This window comes from Coffea eugenioides, chromosome 6 (assembly GCF_003713205.1).
Source record: "Coffea eugenioides isolate CCC68of chromosome 6, Ceug_1.0, whole genome shotgun sequence".
In the NCBI taxonomy this organism is placed as follows: domain Eukaryota; kingdom Viridiplantae; phylum Streptophyta; class Magnoliopsida; order Gentianales; family Rubiaceae; genus Coffea; species Coffea eugenioides.
In genome coordinates, this window is record NC_040040.1 from 13,805,236 (window position 1) to 13,825,091 (window position 19,856).

At 35.9% G+C, this 19,856-nt stretch overlaps 5 protein-coding genes across 5 annotated transcripts; 2 read left to right on the plus strand and 3 right to left on the minus strand.

The window, feature by feature from the left end:
* Nucleotides 1-2,051: 2,051 nt before the first annotated feature.
* LOC113773611 lies at nt 2,052-3,125 on the minus strand. Its single transcript, XM_027318243.1, has one exon. It carries the CDS (start codon nt 3,123-3,125, stop codon nt 2,052-2,054), a length of 1,074 nt encoding a protein of 357 aa, XP_027174044.1.
* A 1,377-nt stretch (nt 3,126-4,502) lies between these two features.
* LOC113773612 lies at nt 4,503-5,462 on the minus strand. Its single transcript, XM_027318244.1, has one exon. It carries the CDS (start codon nt 5,460-5,462, stop codon nt 4,503-4,505), a length of 960 nt encoding a protein of 319 aa, XP_027174045.1.
* A 2,456-nt stretch (nt 5,463-7,918) lies between these two features.
* Nucleotides 7,919-9,821, minus strand: LOC113773613 (RING-H2 finger protein ATL56-like). The gene is made up of 2 exons (XM_027318245.1): nt 9,701-9,821; nt 7,919-8,310 (listed from the first exon to the last, which is right to left on the minus strand). Exons 1-2 carry the CDS (start codon nt 9,819-9,821, stop codon nt 7,919-7,921), a joined length of 513 nt encoding a protein of 170 aa, XP_027174046.1.
* Nucleotides 9,822-11,684: 1,863 nt separating this feature from the next.
* LOC113773614 (EG45-like domain containing protein) lies at nt 11,685-14,624 on the plus strand. The gene is made up of 4 exons (XM_027318246.1): nt 11,685-11,790; nt 13,040-13,186; nt 13,244-13,322; nt 14,537-14,624. The coding sequence occupies exons 1-4, from the start codon at nt 11,685-11,687 to the stop codon at nt 14,622-14,624; spliced, it is 420 nt and encodes a 139-aa protein (XP_027174047.1).
* Nucleotides 14,625-15,780: 1,156 nt separating this feature from the next.
* LOC113776501 (EG45-like domain containing protein) lies at nt 15,781-16,813 on the plus strand. Its single transcript, XM_027321680.1, has 3 exons — nt 15,781-15,902; nt 16,246-16,519; nt 16,627-16,813. Exons 1-3 carry the CDS (start codon nt 15,794-15,796, stop codon nt 16,631-16,633), a joined length of 390 nt encoding a protein of 129 aa, XP_027177481.1. The 5' UTR covers nt 15,781-15,793; the 3' UTR covers nt 16,634-16,813.
* Nucleotides 16,814-19,856: the final 3,043 nt, after the last annotated feature.

Genomic DNA, 19,856 nt, shown 5'->3' on the forward strand with positions numbered 1-19,856 from the left:
AATGCCAAAAGCTACTTGTCAAGCAATAATGATAATAAATACATGTCAAGGAGCATAACGAAAGAAGCTAAAAACAAAAGGAAGTTGGCAGAAAAATACTATCTAAAAAAATAATCCACGTTTTAGCTGTAAAAGATATTTTAATTTACTCTTTTTACATGAGATTCATTAAATTAAAATAGAGTTGCTCTTTCAAAGTAAAGAAAGTGAAAGCATTAAAACCTTTTTCCATAGTTCGTAAGGAATGAGTTCCTGTGTTTTCATTCTTCCATCAAGTAGAAGCAACTCTTCTGGTTCTAGCCTTCTGGAATTGTCCATCCAATTTATTTCTTAAAAATTTTAGCGCTCCTTAAATGTTGTCTTCAGCAATTTTCCTCTTCTTTTTTTTGTTTACCTTTCTTGTTTTGGGGTGAATTTATTAGTTTCTCGGGAAAATGAGTTACGAGGGATATGCTTAAGTACCTAAACTGGCTTTTGCATCAAGAAATTGCACACGTCTACAGTTCTTAGACTTACCTGATGCAGCTATTTGAGTTATTTTCAATTTTACAGCTATTCCCCAAAGGTACATGTTATGCTAGTAGAGTCTATCCACAGTTGTCAGAAAAATGCAAAAAATGCGAGAAGTAGAACACTGAATGAATTTACTCACAGAAACAAAATACAACATTTGACACTAAAGAAACTCGAAGGCTAGAGTTTATCCAGAGTAAGTTGTCTGAAAAATGCAAAAATTTAATGCGAGAGGTAAAATACTGAATGAATTTACTCACTGAAACAAAATACAACATTTGACGCTCAAGAAACTTGAGGTCCTAACTCCTAACTCTGTGGTAATATATTGACGAATTGTGGTACAGTTGATACTTTACTGTAGCCGAAGGTCCCATGCATTTCAAGTTCTTCACCATGGTATTTTTTACAGTGGAAGTGCAGCACAGTGCATGTCATGACCAACTGGAACATCATTTGTAAACAAGACCAGTTCAACACAAGAAGCCAAAAAACTGTCATGTGATTATTCAACCATTTTTCACCTATTGTGCTCCTGAATCCTTGAAATAGTGTCAAAGAGACCAGACTGAACCCCAAATTTAAAATGAAACCACATGTAGCTTTTGTCCTTTGACCAGTTCCTCAGCTTTCTCTAAGCCTAAGGCCTTGATTCCATGACAATTTTCTTCAATCACAGAAATAATCACCAAGGCCATAAGCCATACAACCGATAACTTGAGACTAAAGATGCAGGCAACCCCACCAAGAAAGATTGCAAGTGGGAGGATAAAAGTCCCAGAAAACAATTTAACATCGGACTAGCAAGAGCTGAAACAAGGAAAAAATATCCCATTGCAAATAGTGCTGTAAAAAATCCTGTGACAAATGGCCGTTTCCATGTCCTTCCAATCTGAAGCCACAATTCCTTCATAGAGAAGGTCTTGCCACTGTACAGTTATTTGTCGCTGATAGAATAACAATTGCAGTTTCAAGGAAAACTCTGATGATAAATGTAGAAAGAACAAAAAATAAACGTTGACAAGCATGATTAGCCGAAAATTTTCCATGATACCAGCAAAGATGTTGGAGCTGCTAGAGGAAAATGAGGATTGCCTGGCAAGCATATCATCTGACAAAAATAGAGAAGAGAATCTGTAGATCAAGAAAGAAGAAGAGAAGAGTATCAGGGAAAGTGTGGTGATCAACGCAACAAGCTTCCCATTTTTAGGAAGAAGTTTGATGGACTCCTCCAGAATATCAGCAACAGAACTAAGAACCTCGAGAAATCCATCGCCTCCCTGGATATATTTTGTTGTTTGATTGTCTCTTGTACAAATTTTATTGCGTTGGGGTTGGGGGTGGGGAGGAAGTACCTGCTTAACAAAAAAGCAGTTTACGAGGCAATGAGCAGGAATCTCTCTGCATATCTCAACTTCTGATTTATATAATAAAAACAAAATTAAGTACAAATGTACGAAGAACGCTAAATGCCTAAATTACAAGGAAAATTACAACAACAGTTGATGGAAACTTCATTGCAGCCTTGCAAGTCTGAATTATGGCATATCATCAGCAAGTGGCATAGAAGATATTTCAGCATACTCTTCTGCTGCTAGAAGATCAACGGTCTCTTCACCATGGTTCTTTTTACACTCAAAATAGAGGACTGTGAACACCACAACATTCAACAACCTTAATAAACACGAGAAATTCACCAGAAACAACCAAAAAAATGTCTCATTTACCAACCATTTGTGTCCTCTAATAACCCTGAACCCTTGAAATAGAATCACAGATAGCACGGCAAATATCGTATTCAAAATGTAACCCAGAATCGATTTTCCCTGGATGAGTTCTGTTGCTTTTTTCACTGCCTTAATCCCGTAACAATTTTCTTCCATCACTGAGATCACTATGCTCAAAGCCCAGAAGACCGATGTGTGTAAATAAACGATATTGTAGAAAACAATGCACGCTAAGTAAAAGGTAAAGAAGGCAACAGACCCAAAATACAAACTTCCAGGGCGAGCCAAAGCAAAAAGACAGTAAATGTAGCCCACATCAAGAACCATGGTACCGTAAAATCCGACTATCAACGCCCTTTTCCAGGATCTCAGTACAAGTAAAATAAAGTCCTTGGTGCTTAATGTCCTTTCAGTGTATGAAATGGCAGACACCAGAATGGTTGAAATTATGGAGAAGAGGGAGATGATACAGTAGGCAAGAATCAAAGTAGCACCAACAACTTGCCAGAGGCCGAAATCTTCTTTGAGACGGGCGAGTATGGTCAAGAAATCAGCTCTATTGGTGCTGGTTAAAGGTATGAAAGACTGCCTCATGAGCATGTCGCTTAACATTGATTTGCAGGAGAAATTGAAAACCAAGAAGAAGAGGGAGGAGAAAAGAAGAGCAGGTGTAATGGTTAATGCTATGAGCTTCCCATTTTTGGGGAGAAGTTTGATTGAGTCTTGCAAAACCACCGCAGCAGAAACAAAAGGCTCTAAAACTTTCATTGCTAGCTCTCTTGAAGGTTTCAAGTTTTTTTGGGCAACTTGTAATTTGCTTTTTCTGTAAAAGTTGCACCAGATAGATGAGATATGTGAATTAAGTTGAACAGGTCCCCACGCCATGGACGCTTGAGAGTTGGCACATGGCTTGATCCTGGAAAGGGGGTTGAAGGGCCAGCACTCGCTTTCGTAATAAAAGTCCATGATACGAATTAAGAGAGCCTAGTCACGATAAAGAATCGAAGAATAGTAATCAGAATAAAAAAGTCTTTAATTGCAAAGTATTTTACATAAAAAAAAAGGAAAATAAAAAAGGATTCTGTCACCTGGTCTACTCAACTCACAATTGCTGACAATCTTAGGTTAAGATTTCGAACTTGCCCGAAGAGTTTTCTTCTTCTTTAATAAATGAGCGTGTTGTAATTATTAGTTGCCGCATGCAGTTAAAGATTGTAGACAATAAGAACTTTTCCTGCAAATTCATATATATATATATATTTTTTTTTTTGGCCTTATTTCTGTACAGTTACAATAGTAAAAAAGTGATTCTATTTTCCACCCTTCAACTATATTTAAATTCTCATTTTGGTCCTTAAATTTTAAAGTAGAACGCGTGCCTCGCATTAAGATAGTTAGAAACTAAAGTGAGAATTCAAGTATAATTGAAAAGCACTGAGCTAAGCTCAGTGGCCACCAGGTTAGGGGGTTCAAACCCCACCTGCAGCAATAAAAATTCAAGGATGGTGTCATCGCACCTCCTTAGTTTAGTCAGGTCTACGTACCTACTTGTTAGGACAAAAAAAAAAAGTATAATTGAAAGGTGTCAAGTGAAATTAACCCTAGTAAAAATTTTTCGCTCATAAGCCATTGAACACTTTTCAATAAATTAAACAAACTCTACTTCGTGATGCGATATCCAGAGGCTTTTTTGTTTTTTTTTTTTTTGATGGTTTGGTTTACGCACTTGGCCTAAGCATAATAATGTTTGCTCAAGTTGAGGAGATTGAATTTTCTTAAAACTAAACAACGTACAAGAAAATGTGTCATTTTTCTACCGTCGCCGTTGAGCTTGAGGATTATGAATAATTACAAACACTATCCCAAAATCTATTTGTCAAGCTGAAAAGGCTATGTAGGTTTTCCTGTTTCCTGAAACAAGTACCACGTTAATTGAAAAGGATAACTGGACATATAGCAATAAATTCCATAGCAGATTGAATCAAAATGACTGAAGCACAAGAAATAAACAAGGGTGTCCATAATACAACAGCAGAGATGCAACATGTGAAATGTCAACAAAAAGCAATGAGCAGAACTTTCTTACCTCAACTACTTTATTACATCATAAAAGCAAGGAAATGTAAAAATCAACAAGGGATGTCTAAATGAATGACAAAGATAATATCATAAAATTACAACAACAGCAGATGAAATCTAGGTTGCAATTCATCTAGGTTGCAGCTTTGCAAGTTGCAAGTCTTGTTCATGTCATGCTCGTATTTATGGCATACCAACATCAGCAAGAGGCGTAGAAGATATTTTAGTATACTCAACTTCCCCTTGTAGTTCAATCTCTTCACCATGCTTCTTCTTGCACTGGAAATATAGGACCGTATACCCCACAAATTGTGACAGTCTTAATAAACACGAGACATTCACAAGAAACAATCCGAAAATTGTCTGATTTACCAGCCATTTGTGTCCTCTAATAATCCTGAATCCTTGAAATACAACCACAGATAGCAGAGCAAACATCATATTCAGAACGAATCCCTGAATCTTCATTCCCTGAATCAGATCCCCCGCTTTTCCCAGTGCCTGAATCCCGTAACAATCTTCTTCAATCACCGAAGTCACTATGCCCAAAATCCAGGTGATCGATAAGTACAGATAAACGATGTAGGCAGCAATTCCCACCAAGTAAATGGTGAAGAAGACCTCCTCCATGGAATTACTAAATAACATCATGACAGGGCTAGCCACAAACAGAACCAAAAATATATAGCCAATATCAAGAAGAGTTGTGTAAAACCCAGTGATCAACGGCCTTTTCCAGGATCTAAGTACTAGGAGAGCGAAATCCTTGTTGCTTAATGTCCTCTCAGTATGCGAAATGGTGGATACTAGAATTGTTGCAATTATCGACAAGAGGGAGATGATATAGTAGCCAAGAATGAAAGTAAGATCAACAACCAGCATAAGGCCGAAATCTTCTTTGAGATGGGCGAGAATGCTGGAGAATTCTGCGCTGTTGGCGCTGGTAAGAGGTAACATAGACTCCCTCATGAGCATATCGCGAAGTAATGATTTGTAGGAGAAGTTGAAAACCAAGAAGAAGAGGGACGAAAAGAGGAGAGTCGGTAGAATTGTTAAGGCTACGAGCTTCCCATTCTTCGGAAGAAGTTTAATTGACTCTTGCAAAACCATCACAGCAGCACCAATAGGCTGTAAAAACTCCATTGCTGGTTCTCTTCCAAGGACTAAAAATTTTCTTGACAAACTCTGCTTAGCTTTTGTGACTTGCAAGGCATAAACAACTCTTTCGTCTTCTGGTCGTCGTCTGGCTTTGGGATAGTATTATATACTACTACCAAATTCAAGTAGAATAAGTCCTCCCGCAATGGTTGAGACTTTTTTCGCGGACCCTCGGTTTTATAAGACCGGTGACAACTATGGAGGGAAGACTGGGTGTGATTGAGAATAGGTAATATTCGTCGATAATATTGAGACTGGTTGTAATCAGAACCAGAAAGTCTACACAAAACATTAATATTCGTCGATAAAAGATTGAAATCTTTCATCTCGTTCTATTTGTTTGGGATAAAAATGCTTGGGAACCGTCAAATATTTTAATACTTAACTTTTGATCTCTCATCTATTTTGAGTCTTAAATTAGTCCCTCAGTAATAAAAAAGCGTCTAATTTTGATACTTCAGTCCATTTTCACCATCAGATCTGTCAAAATTTTGCCCCTATATCTATCAACTTAAACGGTGAGGATGACAAAAGGATCAAAATTTAATACCCTTTTTTTTTATTGTTAACGGATGAATTGAAGACTTGAAATAGATAATGAGCCAAAAATCAATAATTAGAATAATTTAGAAACTCTTTAGATAGCTTCTTACCCTATTTGTTTGACAGGGTCTACCCTTCCATGAAACGCAAATCACAAAAAAAAAAAAAAAAAAAAAAAAAATCAAGATACCAACCAATTATGCCTTGCGAGTAGGGCGAGTTAGAATTTCCAACTTTTGTGTAAAGGTCAAGATTGTGCGTGCCAAAACCATAGAAGGAGAATTCAATGCTCTGTTTCAAGAGGATATAGAATAATTTCAAAAACCTCCCCTTAGAGTTCTAACAGTTTCACCGAGTTCCCCAAAGGTTTTCAATATTACACCCCCTATTTTTTTTTCCAAGTAAAATTGCAAAACTTTATTGATAGAGAACTGAAACATATGCAAAGTAGCATATACTACAACCCCACCGTTGAAGTAACAAAACATTTTATATATGTATAATGAATACCCTAAAATGGCATTATGTTTTTTACCAGAAAAATAAAATAAAAGAAAAACCCATACCCACCAACATTGAACTTCCCTTCCAGGCTTCCACCACCCAAAGCTACTTCCGTCTCTTTCCCTTTGCTCTTCCTTTCTTCATTTTGCCCTCCCCCTAATGGTGGTACAAATTTCAATGGGCGTTGAAGTAGCTAGCTCAATGGTCAGTAGCACGCTGAGGCACAAGGATTAAATCAGCTCATGTCATCTCATTTACAAGCTGAGCTATCAAGAATGCCCTGTTTCATTCCAATTTCACATAAGATGCACAAATGTTTGATGATTTTTCCTCTCCAACATATATTAGGTACGTAGAAAAGTCAGCCTACTGTATGATTAGAGACATTATGCACAGCTTACAATCTGGAAACATAATGTTCACCACTGCCAGAAGTTCGTCTCACTTCCAGGTTCCAGCCACTCAGTTGGCCGCAAGATGCTGCCTGGGAAAATTAGTCTAAATTCAGCAACCACCGTCAACAAAATAACACACCATACCATGCAGCAAGAACAGGCATAAACTACTCTAGTACTCTTGCCTCCTCAAATATTATCAAGAGGTGATCCGGTGATTATTTCCGAACTCAGGAGAACAAATTATTATCACCAATTTGTCATTCAAAATAAACCATCATTAGCAACCTTTGCTGACACTCCAGTTCTGTTTCTCTGCTTCGCTGAGTCACTTGCACTTCCCTGTCACCCTAAGGGCACCAATTTATGGTCGACAATTTTTAAGCTCCCACCAGACTGGGACTTCATTTTTAATAAACTACATGATGCCAAAACAGTACTTAGAACATAGTAATTAAAAGTACTTGATCTAACCAACACCTAGAATACAAACTAACCACAGAATATTCGAAGCACCTCCGGACCTACTGTCAGATAATGACATGAGCCACTGGAACAGAAAAGGGACCAGAATTCAGTTCATTCATATGGTCAATTTTGGTGTTAATTGTAATAAACCTCTCGGTTTAACACTTTAACCTCCTTTACCTAAAATTGATCAAATATAATTTTTTTTTGTACCTTCAATAAATTGCAAGAGTTGTAAAACACTAAAAGCATTTAATCAAGCTCAGAACTTGTACTGATATACCTAAATGGCCAAAACAAGGAGGAGTTATTTAAAATCAAATTGATCAAACTATCCTCCAGAGAAGTATTTAGATACAAAGCTAAACATAACAAGAGTAGATCTTAAAAAAAAAAAAAAAACACTATGCTAAGTTGCTAACTAAAATTACCCACTTAAGCAGCTCAGCAAAAAGCCTCTCTTATATATTTCTTCTTCACGTACCTTAATTATTTCCTTCATTAAAATCCAAAATTCCAGCATTGCCATCTTCAGGCCCCAACAGGCCACCAAAACTTCCCGTCATCATCACTGTCTCTTGACCTAGAAGCCCCAGAATGGAGCTGAACCCGGGTTCGACAAACAGGGCAGTTGGGCTTTTTCGTAAGCCAATTATCCACACAATTCAGGTGAAATAAATGGTTACAATCCGGCAGCTTCCGGCTAAGCTCTCCCTCCTTGAAACCCTCCAAGCAAATTGCACAATCCATTGTGGTCTGTTCTGATGCAGAGTAGTTAAGGTGCGGGAGGAGGTCATAGAGGTCTTGCATGGAATATAATGAGGAGGTGCGGGAAAAAGATCGGCGGGTTTGCCGGCGTCGGCGGTGGCGGTGGACCGCTGTGGTTGTGAGGAGGATGTGAAGGAGGACCAGGGCAGCGAAGCCTACAAAGATCAGTAACAAAGACAGGATGAATGTCATGATGATCCATTTGAGGAAGAGAAAAAGGAGCTTTCTTGGGGCTGAATCCATCTTTCGTTTTCGATTTTGATGCAATTGATGAGGTGGCGCCGCTGGTGATTGAGGGTCGTTCTGGCCATGTTCATGGGGGCGCCGGTGGTAGTTTCCTGAGATTTCTTGGATGATTGGCATGTGGTGTTGGAATTTGTGAATTCCTCAATTCAAGATTTTAGAAATTCAGAACAAATAAAGTTCGTGACACTTATATATTTGTTGGTCTATAAACATGTAGGAGGAGAAATGGAAACGGAGGTTTTTTAAATGGAATGAAGTGAGATGAGAAGAAAAGAGCTGGAATCCTAGAGATTATTCAAGAGCAAAGGCCCCGTCGGTTTGTTTTGGGTTTTCTAGGCCTTTTCTTTTTTGTTCTAGGATGGGGGTTTTTTTATTCCTTAAATTGGTATGTCATACGGTACAACCAGTAATGAACGAAGTACTATTTGATCTGCAGTGGACAAAGCATGGTAGGTTATACAATTGTTTGGTCAAAAAGGTCCAAGACTTGTTTGGTTTAGGATTAGAAATAATCATAGGATTCCGGACTAATCAGTCCATTAGATTGATTCCGCAAATCTTTAATAATATCTTTACCCCACTAATACAAAAGGTGATTTGAGCCTTAAAATCATTCAAGTGCTTTGCTGTGAAAGTTATCTGGGCACCAAATGTACTTTTCCAGATAGGATGGCAAAATGGAAGAGCTTTCCAGGCGCTCAATCCGAGGAGGTAAATAGTACCATCCTTTACAATTCATCAATTCGTAACAGTACTCTGTGATTTGTAAAAATGGTAACTTGTCGTCGTGCCACCACAGGCAATTGAAAATCAGCTTCACATGCGAACCACCAAAAAAAGGAAAAAAGAAAAAGTATGGTTCATTACTCATTCATTACCTCTTAATGATGAAATTCTTGAGAACCACGCAGTCACGCACACAAAAAAAAAAAAAGGTATTGCTCGTTACTCTCATTCATTACCTCGTAATGATGAAATTTCGAGAATAAGTTGAGCTGTAAATCTTGAATTTATTATCAGAAGCAATCGGCCAAAAAACTAATAAGCCTCTTGATTAGTTTCAGCATACATCAATTAATTTGTTTTTTTTTTTTGGTTTTTGGTTTTTGGCCATATCATCCCCCACCCCTTTTAATACTATCAAGTTTCAACGAACTGTATGGCAGTTCCAGCTTCTCAGGCCTAAAATTGTTGAAGTTTGTTTTTCTTTCTTTCTTTTTTGTTTTTTCATCAGATGCTTGTCGGATTTGATGAACACGGTTCGAGAAAATGTTTGCCAAGCAAACACTCAACTAGTACGCTGATTCGTAGCTGCTGGTTTCTTTAACTGACGCGTCAAGTTGCAGCCCGTTGTTTCCTGGTTGCCAGGGATATGGATGGGGATGAGGATGGAGCAGTCACGAGAATGCGGAAAAGACATCTGCGGGATTGGAATAAATACGTACACATGGTAACAGTTGTAGGTTGTTTCTTTCCGCCCTTTCATTGCCGTCGCAGGTCCCGAAGTTGTGGACGTGATAGCTAATTTGTCTGTTTGCTGGATAGAAAATTTGCATGTCCGCTAGAAGAAATTTAACGTTCATACAAAACACACTCGGATAGAGCCCATGGTAGTATTCCAATTTTTCACATGATATAGATTTTGTTTCATTATCAGAAAATTGAACTTTTATACTAATTCAAGAAAAAAAAAAAACAAAAGAACGAAAAATGACTATTATTTTGGGATTGAGAGAGACAGTTCATTTCGAAATGGAAGGCGAGTTTATGGTATTAAAAAAAAAATGCTCAAGTAAACGCGGTGGTTTACGGCCGCATTTACATCGAATATGTAGTATTTTTAATAGTTTTATTTTTTTTTTTGGAGATAAAATAGAAGCTAGTATTATCAATAAACTAGTCAGAAATAGTATAAACCTATAATATATTTTCTTCCATCATAATAGTTATTTTCAGTTTTTCATAACTCTATAGCTCACATAGTGGAGCACTAAACCTAGTCTATCTAGCCCATGTAAATGGTTACTATTGTATATTCTTGGTTCAAAAAGTTGCCACCATCCTTTCTTGGACGTACGTGATACATATGATACAACATTTGATTTCAAAAAAGTTGCGTTCTTTTCATGGACGGATATTTTAATCAAACAAATGTCGGGTTTACTTTTAGACTTCGGACATCTTGTGTTTGACGTTTATGCATGAAAAAGAGATTCTTAAATGTCGTGTCATGGTCAATTTAGTCCTCCACCCAGTGAAAGCAGGAGTGAGAAAAATAGGAAATGTTTATCCTTCCCTTGTTTATATTATCTTAGTTGGACGTGAAGCTGAATATGAATCCACTACTCCAAGATGATCTCACAAACTCACGGCTCACAAGGGTTCAAGTTGGCTTTTCCTGATGATTTGTTAGATGATTATTAATTTAGTCCTTAAATACCATTGGGCTTCATTTTTTAATCCGTTTGTCATGGAAGTTCAAGGATGTTTGATTTGATGTCCTAACTTCAAGCCCAATCGAAAGTTGTTGGGTCAGCTTCCGCCTGAAATCTATCTACGCTTTAAATGGAGTTGGCAAAATGTTCTTGTCCAAATATATAACAACAACTACTGCAGAAAGATATGCAACGTCTCTGGCTTAAAATAAAACTTACCATCACCTTCCCCGAGAATGAATTCTTTGTTCAAAAATTAGGAATCTATCGTAGAGTAGAGATCCAGAATTATAGGTGTGTATAAAACAGTGATAGCATTTTAATATAAATCAATCTTTGAATTTAATCTTAATCTCATTCAAAAACTTTAGATATACATATCCCATGAAAGGTGAACACTGTTCTGATCTCTTAATCTCACGCGTTTAGGTTGCGTTTGTGATGTTTAAAATCACAGCGTTGGGGACTATAGTCCTAAAACTTGACACATTGTACAACAAAAAGAGTCAGTCTAACAGGCGTTCAATATCCATTGGGCACTCGTAAAAATACATTTTCAGTGTCATATTTTTAAAAATATTAGATTAATTAGGGAAAGTAAATTAATATAAGGAAGGGTGGGTAAGATTAAATAGAAAAAGTACATAAATGTAAGAAATAATTGTTAGTTTTAGAGAATATCCTCGAGCTTATGTATATTTTGTTTTATTCATAGCATTAGACCTTTTCCTACATAGAATTGTTGTTTGATCCATATTGGTGAACCTTCTCCCTATAAAAGATTAAAAGGGATCATCTGCTGTGTCTCAGTTACATTTCACATTCGAGTAAATTGGTATAGAAGAATAATGGCAACAATAAATCAAATATTCTTGTTCATAGGGATATTGGTGAGCCTTGTTCTTGCTGCACATGCGAATTCTGGCTCTGCCACTTGCTACACTCTGTTTAACCGTAAGTGTTTTGTAAACAATTACATGAAATTCATCATTAAAGCTAAAATGCAGAAGGAAAGTTTAACCTTTTAAATTTTTTTTAAACTCCATGTGACCTATATCTATCAGGTTTTCTTAGATTACTACAAGTAGGCATGTCAATGGGTAGGGTCTGGGTTGGATCTCTTTGATCCAATTCTAGATCCATTTAATTTAGTTAAACCCAGACTCAGATCAGATCCTTTTAGATTTGAAAAAGTAAATCCATATCCAAATTCTCATTGATTTAGGTATCCAATGGGTATCCATGGATATTTTCTGAACACACTAAAGTAAAAATGTATAAAAAATGTATAGAGTTCATATATAATATAAATACCATCCAATTTTTGTTTTCAAATAATAAAAATAACATTCAACAAGTTGAATGCAATATTATGAACTTAAAGAAAAAACTATTATTGACTACTTCTGTATAATTTCAAAAATTTAACTGCATTCACATCCAAAATTTTCATTTATTTGCCTTTACCTTTTCTCCTTTTCCTGAAAAAGTTTGCATCAATTACAATGACAACTACAATTAGTTTTTAAAAAAGAAAACAATAATAACATATATAAATATTCAACATTATTAAAAAAATGTAATTTTGTGGAACTAATTAGTGTTTTATTAGGTTAAGAACGTATCATTTAATCTAACAGTCATGAAATCTTACATTAAATGACCATAGAATATTAGATTATTTTATAAACTTACTAATATATATTATTTAATTAAATATACATGAGTTTGGATAGGGTTTGATATGAGTTTGGATTTAGATATGGATTTTAGAAACCCAGATTCTACCCAGACCCATGACTCTCTCACAGGGTTTGGGTCTGATAGAATCTGAATTTGAAAAATTAAATCTAAACCCTACCAAAATGTATTGGATCTGAGTATAACTCGACCCATGGACATGCCTAATTACAAGCTTGACCTCCTTTGATTATTTCACCTAATTATTCATTTTGATTTGAATAATCAGTGCTTTTTGATGTTCTCGCTTACTTTTACATCTAAATTTTTTATTTTTACATAGTTAAAAAAATACATTTTTAGAATTTATCAAAGAGTAGTTTTAGCTGATTCTGATTAATTCCCTGTAATCACTTCCTATAATCAACTTATCTAAAATGTACAACAGAAAAGAACAAGCCCTACGTTCGAAAACATGAGATTAAGAAACCTGAAATGATCAAAACGAAATTTGTTTTTGCAGCTTCAGCGTGTTGTGGGTATGACGCCCCAACTGGTCTGATTGCTTCTGCTAGTCCTGAAATATGGGAAAATCGTGCTGCCTGTGGCAAAAGATATCGCATAACTTGCACTGCTGGAACCAACCTAGGCGTGCCAGAGCCATGCAGTGGTCAGTAAGAGTGTTGAAGTTACAGTACAGTAGTTGATTTCTGTCCTGGTTGTCCAGCCACATTTGATCTCAGTCCAGATGCATTTGCCGTCATTGCAGCTGTTGATGAGGGGCGTACCCTGATTGAATACGATCAGTAAGTCCATTTACAGTAGAGGTGGCAAAATGGACGGATGGGCGGGATTTGCTTGGATTTGAGATGGAATCGAGTCGTATGAGTTTGGACCCAACCTTATCCATATGTGTTTTGGGACTAACTTGGGCGGGATCAATTTGGGATGGGTTTACATTGATTCCGCCCAATACCCAAATCTATTTTCTACATATTTTTTTCTTTTAATTCATTTTTTATTTTTTATATAACTTTAATATTTTTTATTTATTAAATTTCTTTTAGTTTTATTAAATAAACATACAAGTGCTTTATATTCAGGATTCCCACCAAAATTTGGATTAACAAATAAAGGAAAAGATAGATATACAGCCATATTCCAACATATATTAAGATGGCCAAGGCACTTAGGGTGTTGAATATTTATCCTCATCATTGTCCAAGGATGACAGGTTTAAACTGACTGAAATGTTGGAAATTCTTGTGGATAATGATTAGGAAGACTGCTAGATTATATTCGCTAGTATGACTATAAAAATTGTTAAAGATAATTTTTGAATCTAAGACTCTGTTTGGATTGGCTATTTTTTCAAAAAATAAAATTTTCAAATACAGTGTTACAGTAATATACAATAACTCAAAAAACATCCCATCCACATTAGTATATCAAATATTTTAAAAAAAATTATAGTAAAATTTTTTCATAGACACTGTTACAATAAAATATTTCAAAAACACCCCCAAAAACAGCTAATCCAAACGGAGCCCTTGCTATTTGAGCCCAATGGGTACCCAAGTATTTTCCAAAATTTCCCATCAATTAATGGGTATAATTGGGATTTGTCCCATTTTAAACCCAATATCAAATTCCAATACCCAACCCGCCCAAAGTCCCCATGGGCATGGGTAACCTATTGGGACTTGGGACAAATTGCCACCTCTAATTTACAGTTATTAATTTTATGTGAATTAGATTACGGAATTATAATCTCGTTTATCCCCTTCATTCTTCATCTAATGAAGGAATTGCAGAGTTTGAAATCTCCTACAAGCATCAAATGATGAGGATCGAAGTCAGAAGTCGATGATCATATGTCGAAGATTCAACAAAAGTAGTATAAGATCAACTACATGGAAACTGGGAACTTCTTTTATTCTGTGTGGCAGCACTTTTTTTTTTTTTTTCTTTTTTAATGCTCTTTTGCAGTATTGAATTCTTTTTTTCCCACACGATACAGTTATTTGTGTGGGGAAAAAAATTCCAATAGTGACATCATGGAGGAAGATAGGGTTGATATCATCTGGGAGTCGAGGTTGGCTGCCTAATTATGGTATTGAGAAACTGGGTCTCCGACGGCGCAAGGAGATAAATATTATTCAATAAATGCTACACCATGTCCAGGAGGAAATTGAGGAAAGTAGTCCAAGGTTGCCACAGGCAGATATTTCCCCTTTTTTTTTCTTCCCAGAAAAAGAAGCACACGACCTAAATTATTCTAATTCGAGAAATATTTCTTTGTATATTTCATCTTCCTCGATTGCCTTTTTTTTTTTTTGGGTTCTCGAAAGTTATGAAAATCAGAAACCAACAATTAACTCAAGAATCAAACATAAATAAAATAAAAACAATCGACACAGCAAATTGTCATTAGGGTTCTACATTTCCGTGATAGATTACCACTTACTTGGGATTTCTGTTGCACAATGGGCGATTACTTCTCTTAATTGAGCACTGGAAATGGGATAATACCGTGCATTAGACGCTTAAGTCCTTAAAAATTTTGGTCCCTCTTAGCTGTAGCCTGGCCAGAAAGAAATTCTTAGTCCTTTGGTATTTAAGAAACTTAAGCAATGGATGGAAGATACTTTTAACATGTTAATTATCTACATCAGATTAATATTTTTTTTAGTTTTTCCTTATAAAAGCAAAATACCTTGGAAGTAACAAGAATTTGACATAGACGCTTACCCGTTTATCAAGTGAATCTAACAAAATTATACTGGTTAATGACTTGAGGTCCCTTAACTATTTGCTCAGTGTCACTCTAGCCCCCAAGTTTTAGTGGGAACTCTATGTTTGGACCTTCAATCTTGAAGGGAAAAAAAAATAGGAAATCCATATACAAGAAAATTAGATTGTTGTCTATTATGGGCTTCATTTTAACGTTTTTATTTCTTAATTAGAGTAGCTAATATGTCTGTTCTATTTTTCTCCTCACAAACTTGGAGTGGAACCATGTTGAAAAAATCAGATACTATTGCTCAAAAAAAAAAAAATACTACAATTAAGAGGGTTTGTTCACCACAGTAATAGTAAACCAAAAGTTCAGGGACCATTTGGAGTCCCTAACCAAAATTTTATAGACTTAGGCCACAGCCAATCCTTTGCAACGTTTCATCTATAAAAGGTACAAACCTCGCCTGGTTTGCTCATCAACCTAAAACTCAAAGAGTGAATTGTTTCAATTTATATGATGCTTTTCGGAGAGGAGAGAATGGGAGCCACAATGCGAGTTGTTATGATGATTGGGATGGTGGCAAGTCTTGTTTCCATTGCTCATGCAGCTACGGGAACGGCCACTTTCTACACACCACCTTATGTTCGTAAGTTTTCTGTAAACTGCTCTATATGTTCATTATTCATAGCCAAAGATCTAGCAATGCTGAAGAGAATACGTTTCGTAGCCAACAAAGTTCTAGCTATTCTCAGGAGATGGATTACTTCAAATAACTGTGCAAGTCACTTGCAATTTTATAGAAAGATTTCACTAAACATTTGCAAGCTCAGAACGTTGAAAACGGAAGCAACTGTAATATATCCTCAGCTGTTACGAGTCATGGAAGCATTCCATTGGCATTGCTGCATTTGTTATCTGCCTTATTAAAGCATGACCTTAATCCACATGACCTATGTTAAATCTCGTTCATCGCTTCTTTCTTAAACCAGCCTCTTCTTGCTATGGCTACCAAAACAATGGGGTGATGATTGCTGCTGCAAGTGACACAATATGGAACAATAGGAAAGCTTGTGGGAAAACGTGCACTGTTAGATGCACGGGACCTACAAACCAGGGGATCCCACAGCCATGCAGGGGTAGTGTTGTGGTTAAAATTGTTGATTACTGTCCTCCCGGTTGTGCTGGAACCATTGATCTCTCCAAAGAAGCATTTTCCAAAATTGCAAATCCAGATGCTGGAAAAGTTAAAATCGAATATAACTGGTAAGCCTCTTATATATCTTGGCAAAATTTCTCTTCAGATAACCATGCAGTATTTTTTTTTTATTTAATAATACATATCTTTATTATTATTTTTTTGACTTTTTCAGCGTTTAAACTTTTGATTGGAATCAGAAAGCTCCCAGAAGTCCAATAAATGATGTTTAGAAATAAGTAGCTTCCCTGTGGGATTTTATATGGTACAAGATTTATGTATGAGCTACTACTGAGTAGCATATATGTGTCAAAAAATATAATAACCAGCAAAAAGCTGTCGAAGCTGTTTGGTGCATTAAACCAGGCAATATTATTCCCTTCTCCTACAAATTGTATGCGTTAGTAACATAAAGAGATAGTAAATTCTTTCTATCTGCCTATCTAGAATTGCAGCAAGAAAGGAGAATTCAACTCATCTTCTTAAAGTAGGAGCCAGACTTTCACCTGACTTCATCTTAAATCAAAGGGATGGTGATAAAACAATTTTTTTTTTTAAAAAAAAAAGGGAAAAGAGCAAAGTCAGGGAGGAAGATGTGTTTGATTTGATATCCTGTTCGTGGCTGCTATACCGTAACTCTATAAGGCCAAATTGTCCAATTTCCATGTCTCTTCTCAAGTCCTACAGTACTTGTTCTCACTTTGACTGTAAAAGGAAGATAGTGTAGATTGGTGAATCAAATAAATTAAATTAATTTCAGTAGAGTAGATTGGTTCAATGGTTTGGTGCTGCTTGTTAAATGTACAAAGAAAAAACAGTACAAATTAACAGATTGAAAATATCCACAAAAGCATAAGGGTATAGAACTTTGACCAATCATATAAATTTATTGCAGTTAGAATTGGCATCACAACAGACATTTCCCCTTCAATCATCCCAGAGCGGCCTTTTTTTGACAAAAATTACGTACGTCGACAATTAATGTTGATGAAAATAATTAATGCTGGTCGACGCCCAAATCACAATTGACGAAACTCATCCATGATTTAATTCATTATCATATATATATATATATAGCAATGACCTTCTTATAAGCACAACTTAATGTCATCAGCAAAATTAAGCTGAAGCAACACAATCAAACTTCATGACAGATTTTTCATACACAACTATTATTAAAGACTTTGTTATAGCTTTTAAGGTTATGCAACAGAAGGGGCTTGGTTCATTATTTCCGGGTCAGTGCGTTAACCTGAAACTTGTTCTCAAGCATTTTTTTTTAATCTTTTCCTTGCATTCCATTGACGGGTCTCATCCCCCTTTACAGTTTTCCATGAAAATTACGGACATATATACCATACAGCTTGAAATGATAATTACTCCTATTAAATATCTTTAATTATTGTCATGTATAAAAAATAATTTACTAAATTGATAAGGACATGGAGTGATTAAAAAAATCACTAATAATCAAGTTTACGGGCAAGGATTAGATATGAAATCTGGCAGCAAAGATGAATAGCAATTTAATTTGTCAAAGTAAAAGTATACGGCCGGCACAAATTAGGAATTTCAAAATTTTGGGGTCGGCTACCTCTGACACGCCTTTTTAAAAAAAAAAAAAAAAAATTTCTCGTACACTCCTACTAGATATGCCCATCATAAATGCTTGTCATTTGATGTAAAATACTTTTAAAAAGTGTCCAAAAATCTAAAAAGGTTGTGTGAATATCAGTTTTCAAAATAAAAATAAATAATCAACTCAGACGATCTCATAATAAACTCTGATCGATTCCTTTTTTATCTGTCAATTATCATTTAATTGTTATTATTATTATTATTATTTAGTTCAAAACAGTCAACTATCATCATTCACCTCCTCGTCAAAATTGATCACCATTATCTACTCTTATATAGCAGACGAGATAGCTCAATTTAGCACATAGAGATATGGACAGAAAGATCAATGCCGTGCATGATGAGACACTAAAACCTGGGGAACAATCAAATATCTTGACCGTTTTGCACTTCTAATAACAGCTTTTATGTTTGTACAGAAGAAATTTCTGCCTATGCGGATGGTCTAATTAATCTACATACTTCTGACTTCTAATAGGTTTTCTTGAATTAACAAAGTGGGAATGTGATAAGATCTGAGAAATAATGCAGTCTGAAAATTTGAAAGGTCAGCGACGCAATTCCATCTTTCTTTGGAAAAACAGTCACCTAATTGCCTAAATGGTGGAAAATTTGACACTAAGTTTATATATAATATAAACTTTACAAAAATACTACGACATGGTCCAGTTGTCATATCTTCTTCCCCTCGCTATAAAAGGCTGGTTCCCATTCTGCGTGCAAAATTGAGATCAAACTCAAAGTTTACTATTCGAATCATTTTGAGACAGAAGAAAATGGAAGCCAGGATGGGAGTTCTCATGATTATTATTGGCATGGTGGCAAGTTTAGCTTCTGTAGCTTATGCAATTCCGGGGACAGCCACTTTCTATACACCCCCCTACAGTCGTAAGTGTTTCTTTCGATTATTACTCAAAGCACAAGACTAGCGAATTTGAAAAAGGCAACATCTTTTCTCATTTTCATTTTCTATATGGGAATTTAACACTTTGGAAGATATACTATTGATTAGATATGATACACAAACGATCACATAGATATCCATCCATATGTTTATGTGCTTATATTGGCATGTATGAAACACGATAAATTAACACCCTTTTCCACAGTTGACTAAAAACCCTAGCTTAGAAAGGGGTTAATGAAATTATTTCCTGCATGTTTCCAAGAAATGAAAAGAAACAAAACTTCGTGTTTTCAATAAAGAACTTTTAATGTTACAACTGAAGGGAAAAATTGTGGATGATTTTTAAAAATGCTTAAAGATATAAAATAAAATTAGAAATGTATCTAGCCTATAAGCATGCAAGACAACTTTCATGAAATCTGCAGCCTGTGAAAGCTGCAAGATTGAAGCATGCATGACTTTAACCTGAAAACCCATCTCACATACATGAAATCTCTTCTCGTCATAAACCAGCAAATGCTTGCATTGGCGTCCGAGTCAATGGGACGTTGCCGTTGATAGCTGCTGCGAGTAACGTACTATGGGATAACGGGGCAGCTTGTGGAAGAAACTATAGAGTTACTTGCACTGGAACTAATAGCGAAGGGATCGCACAACCTTGTAGGGGTAGTGTTGTGGTTCAAATAATTGATTACTGTCCTCCGGGTTGTCGAGCAACCTTTGATCTCTCTCAAGAAGCATTTGCTCTCATTGCCGATCCAAATGCTGGAAAAGTCAACATAGACTATGAACAGTAAGGGTTTTATCTTAGCAAATTTTCATTTTAATTTCAGCAATCTAATTTAATCAACTTTGTTGAC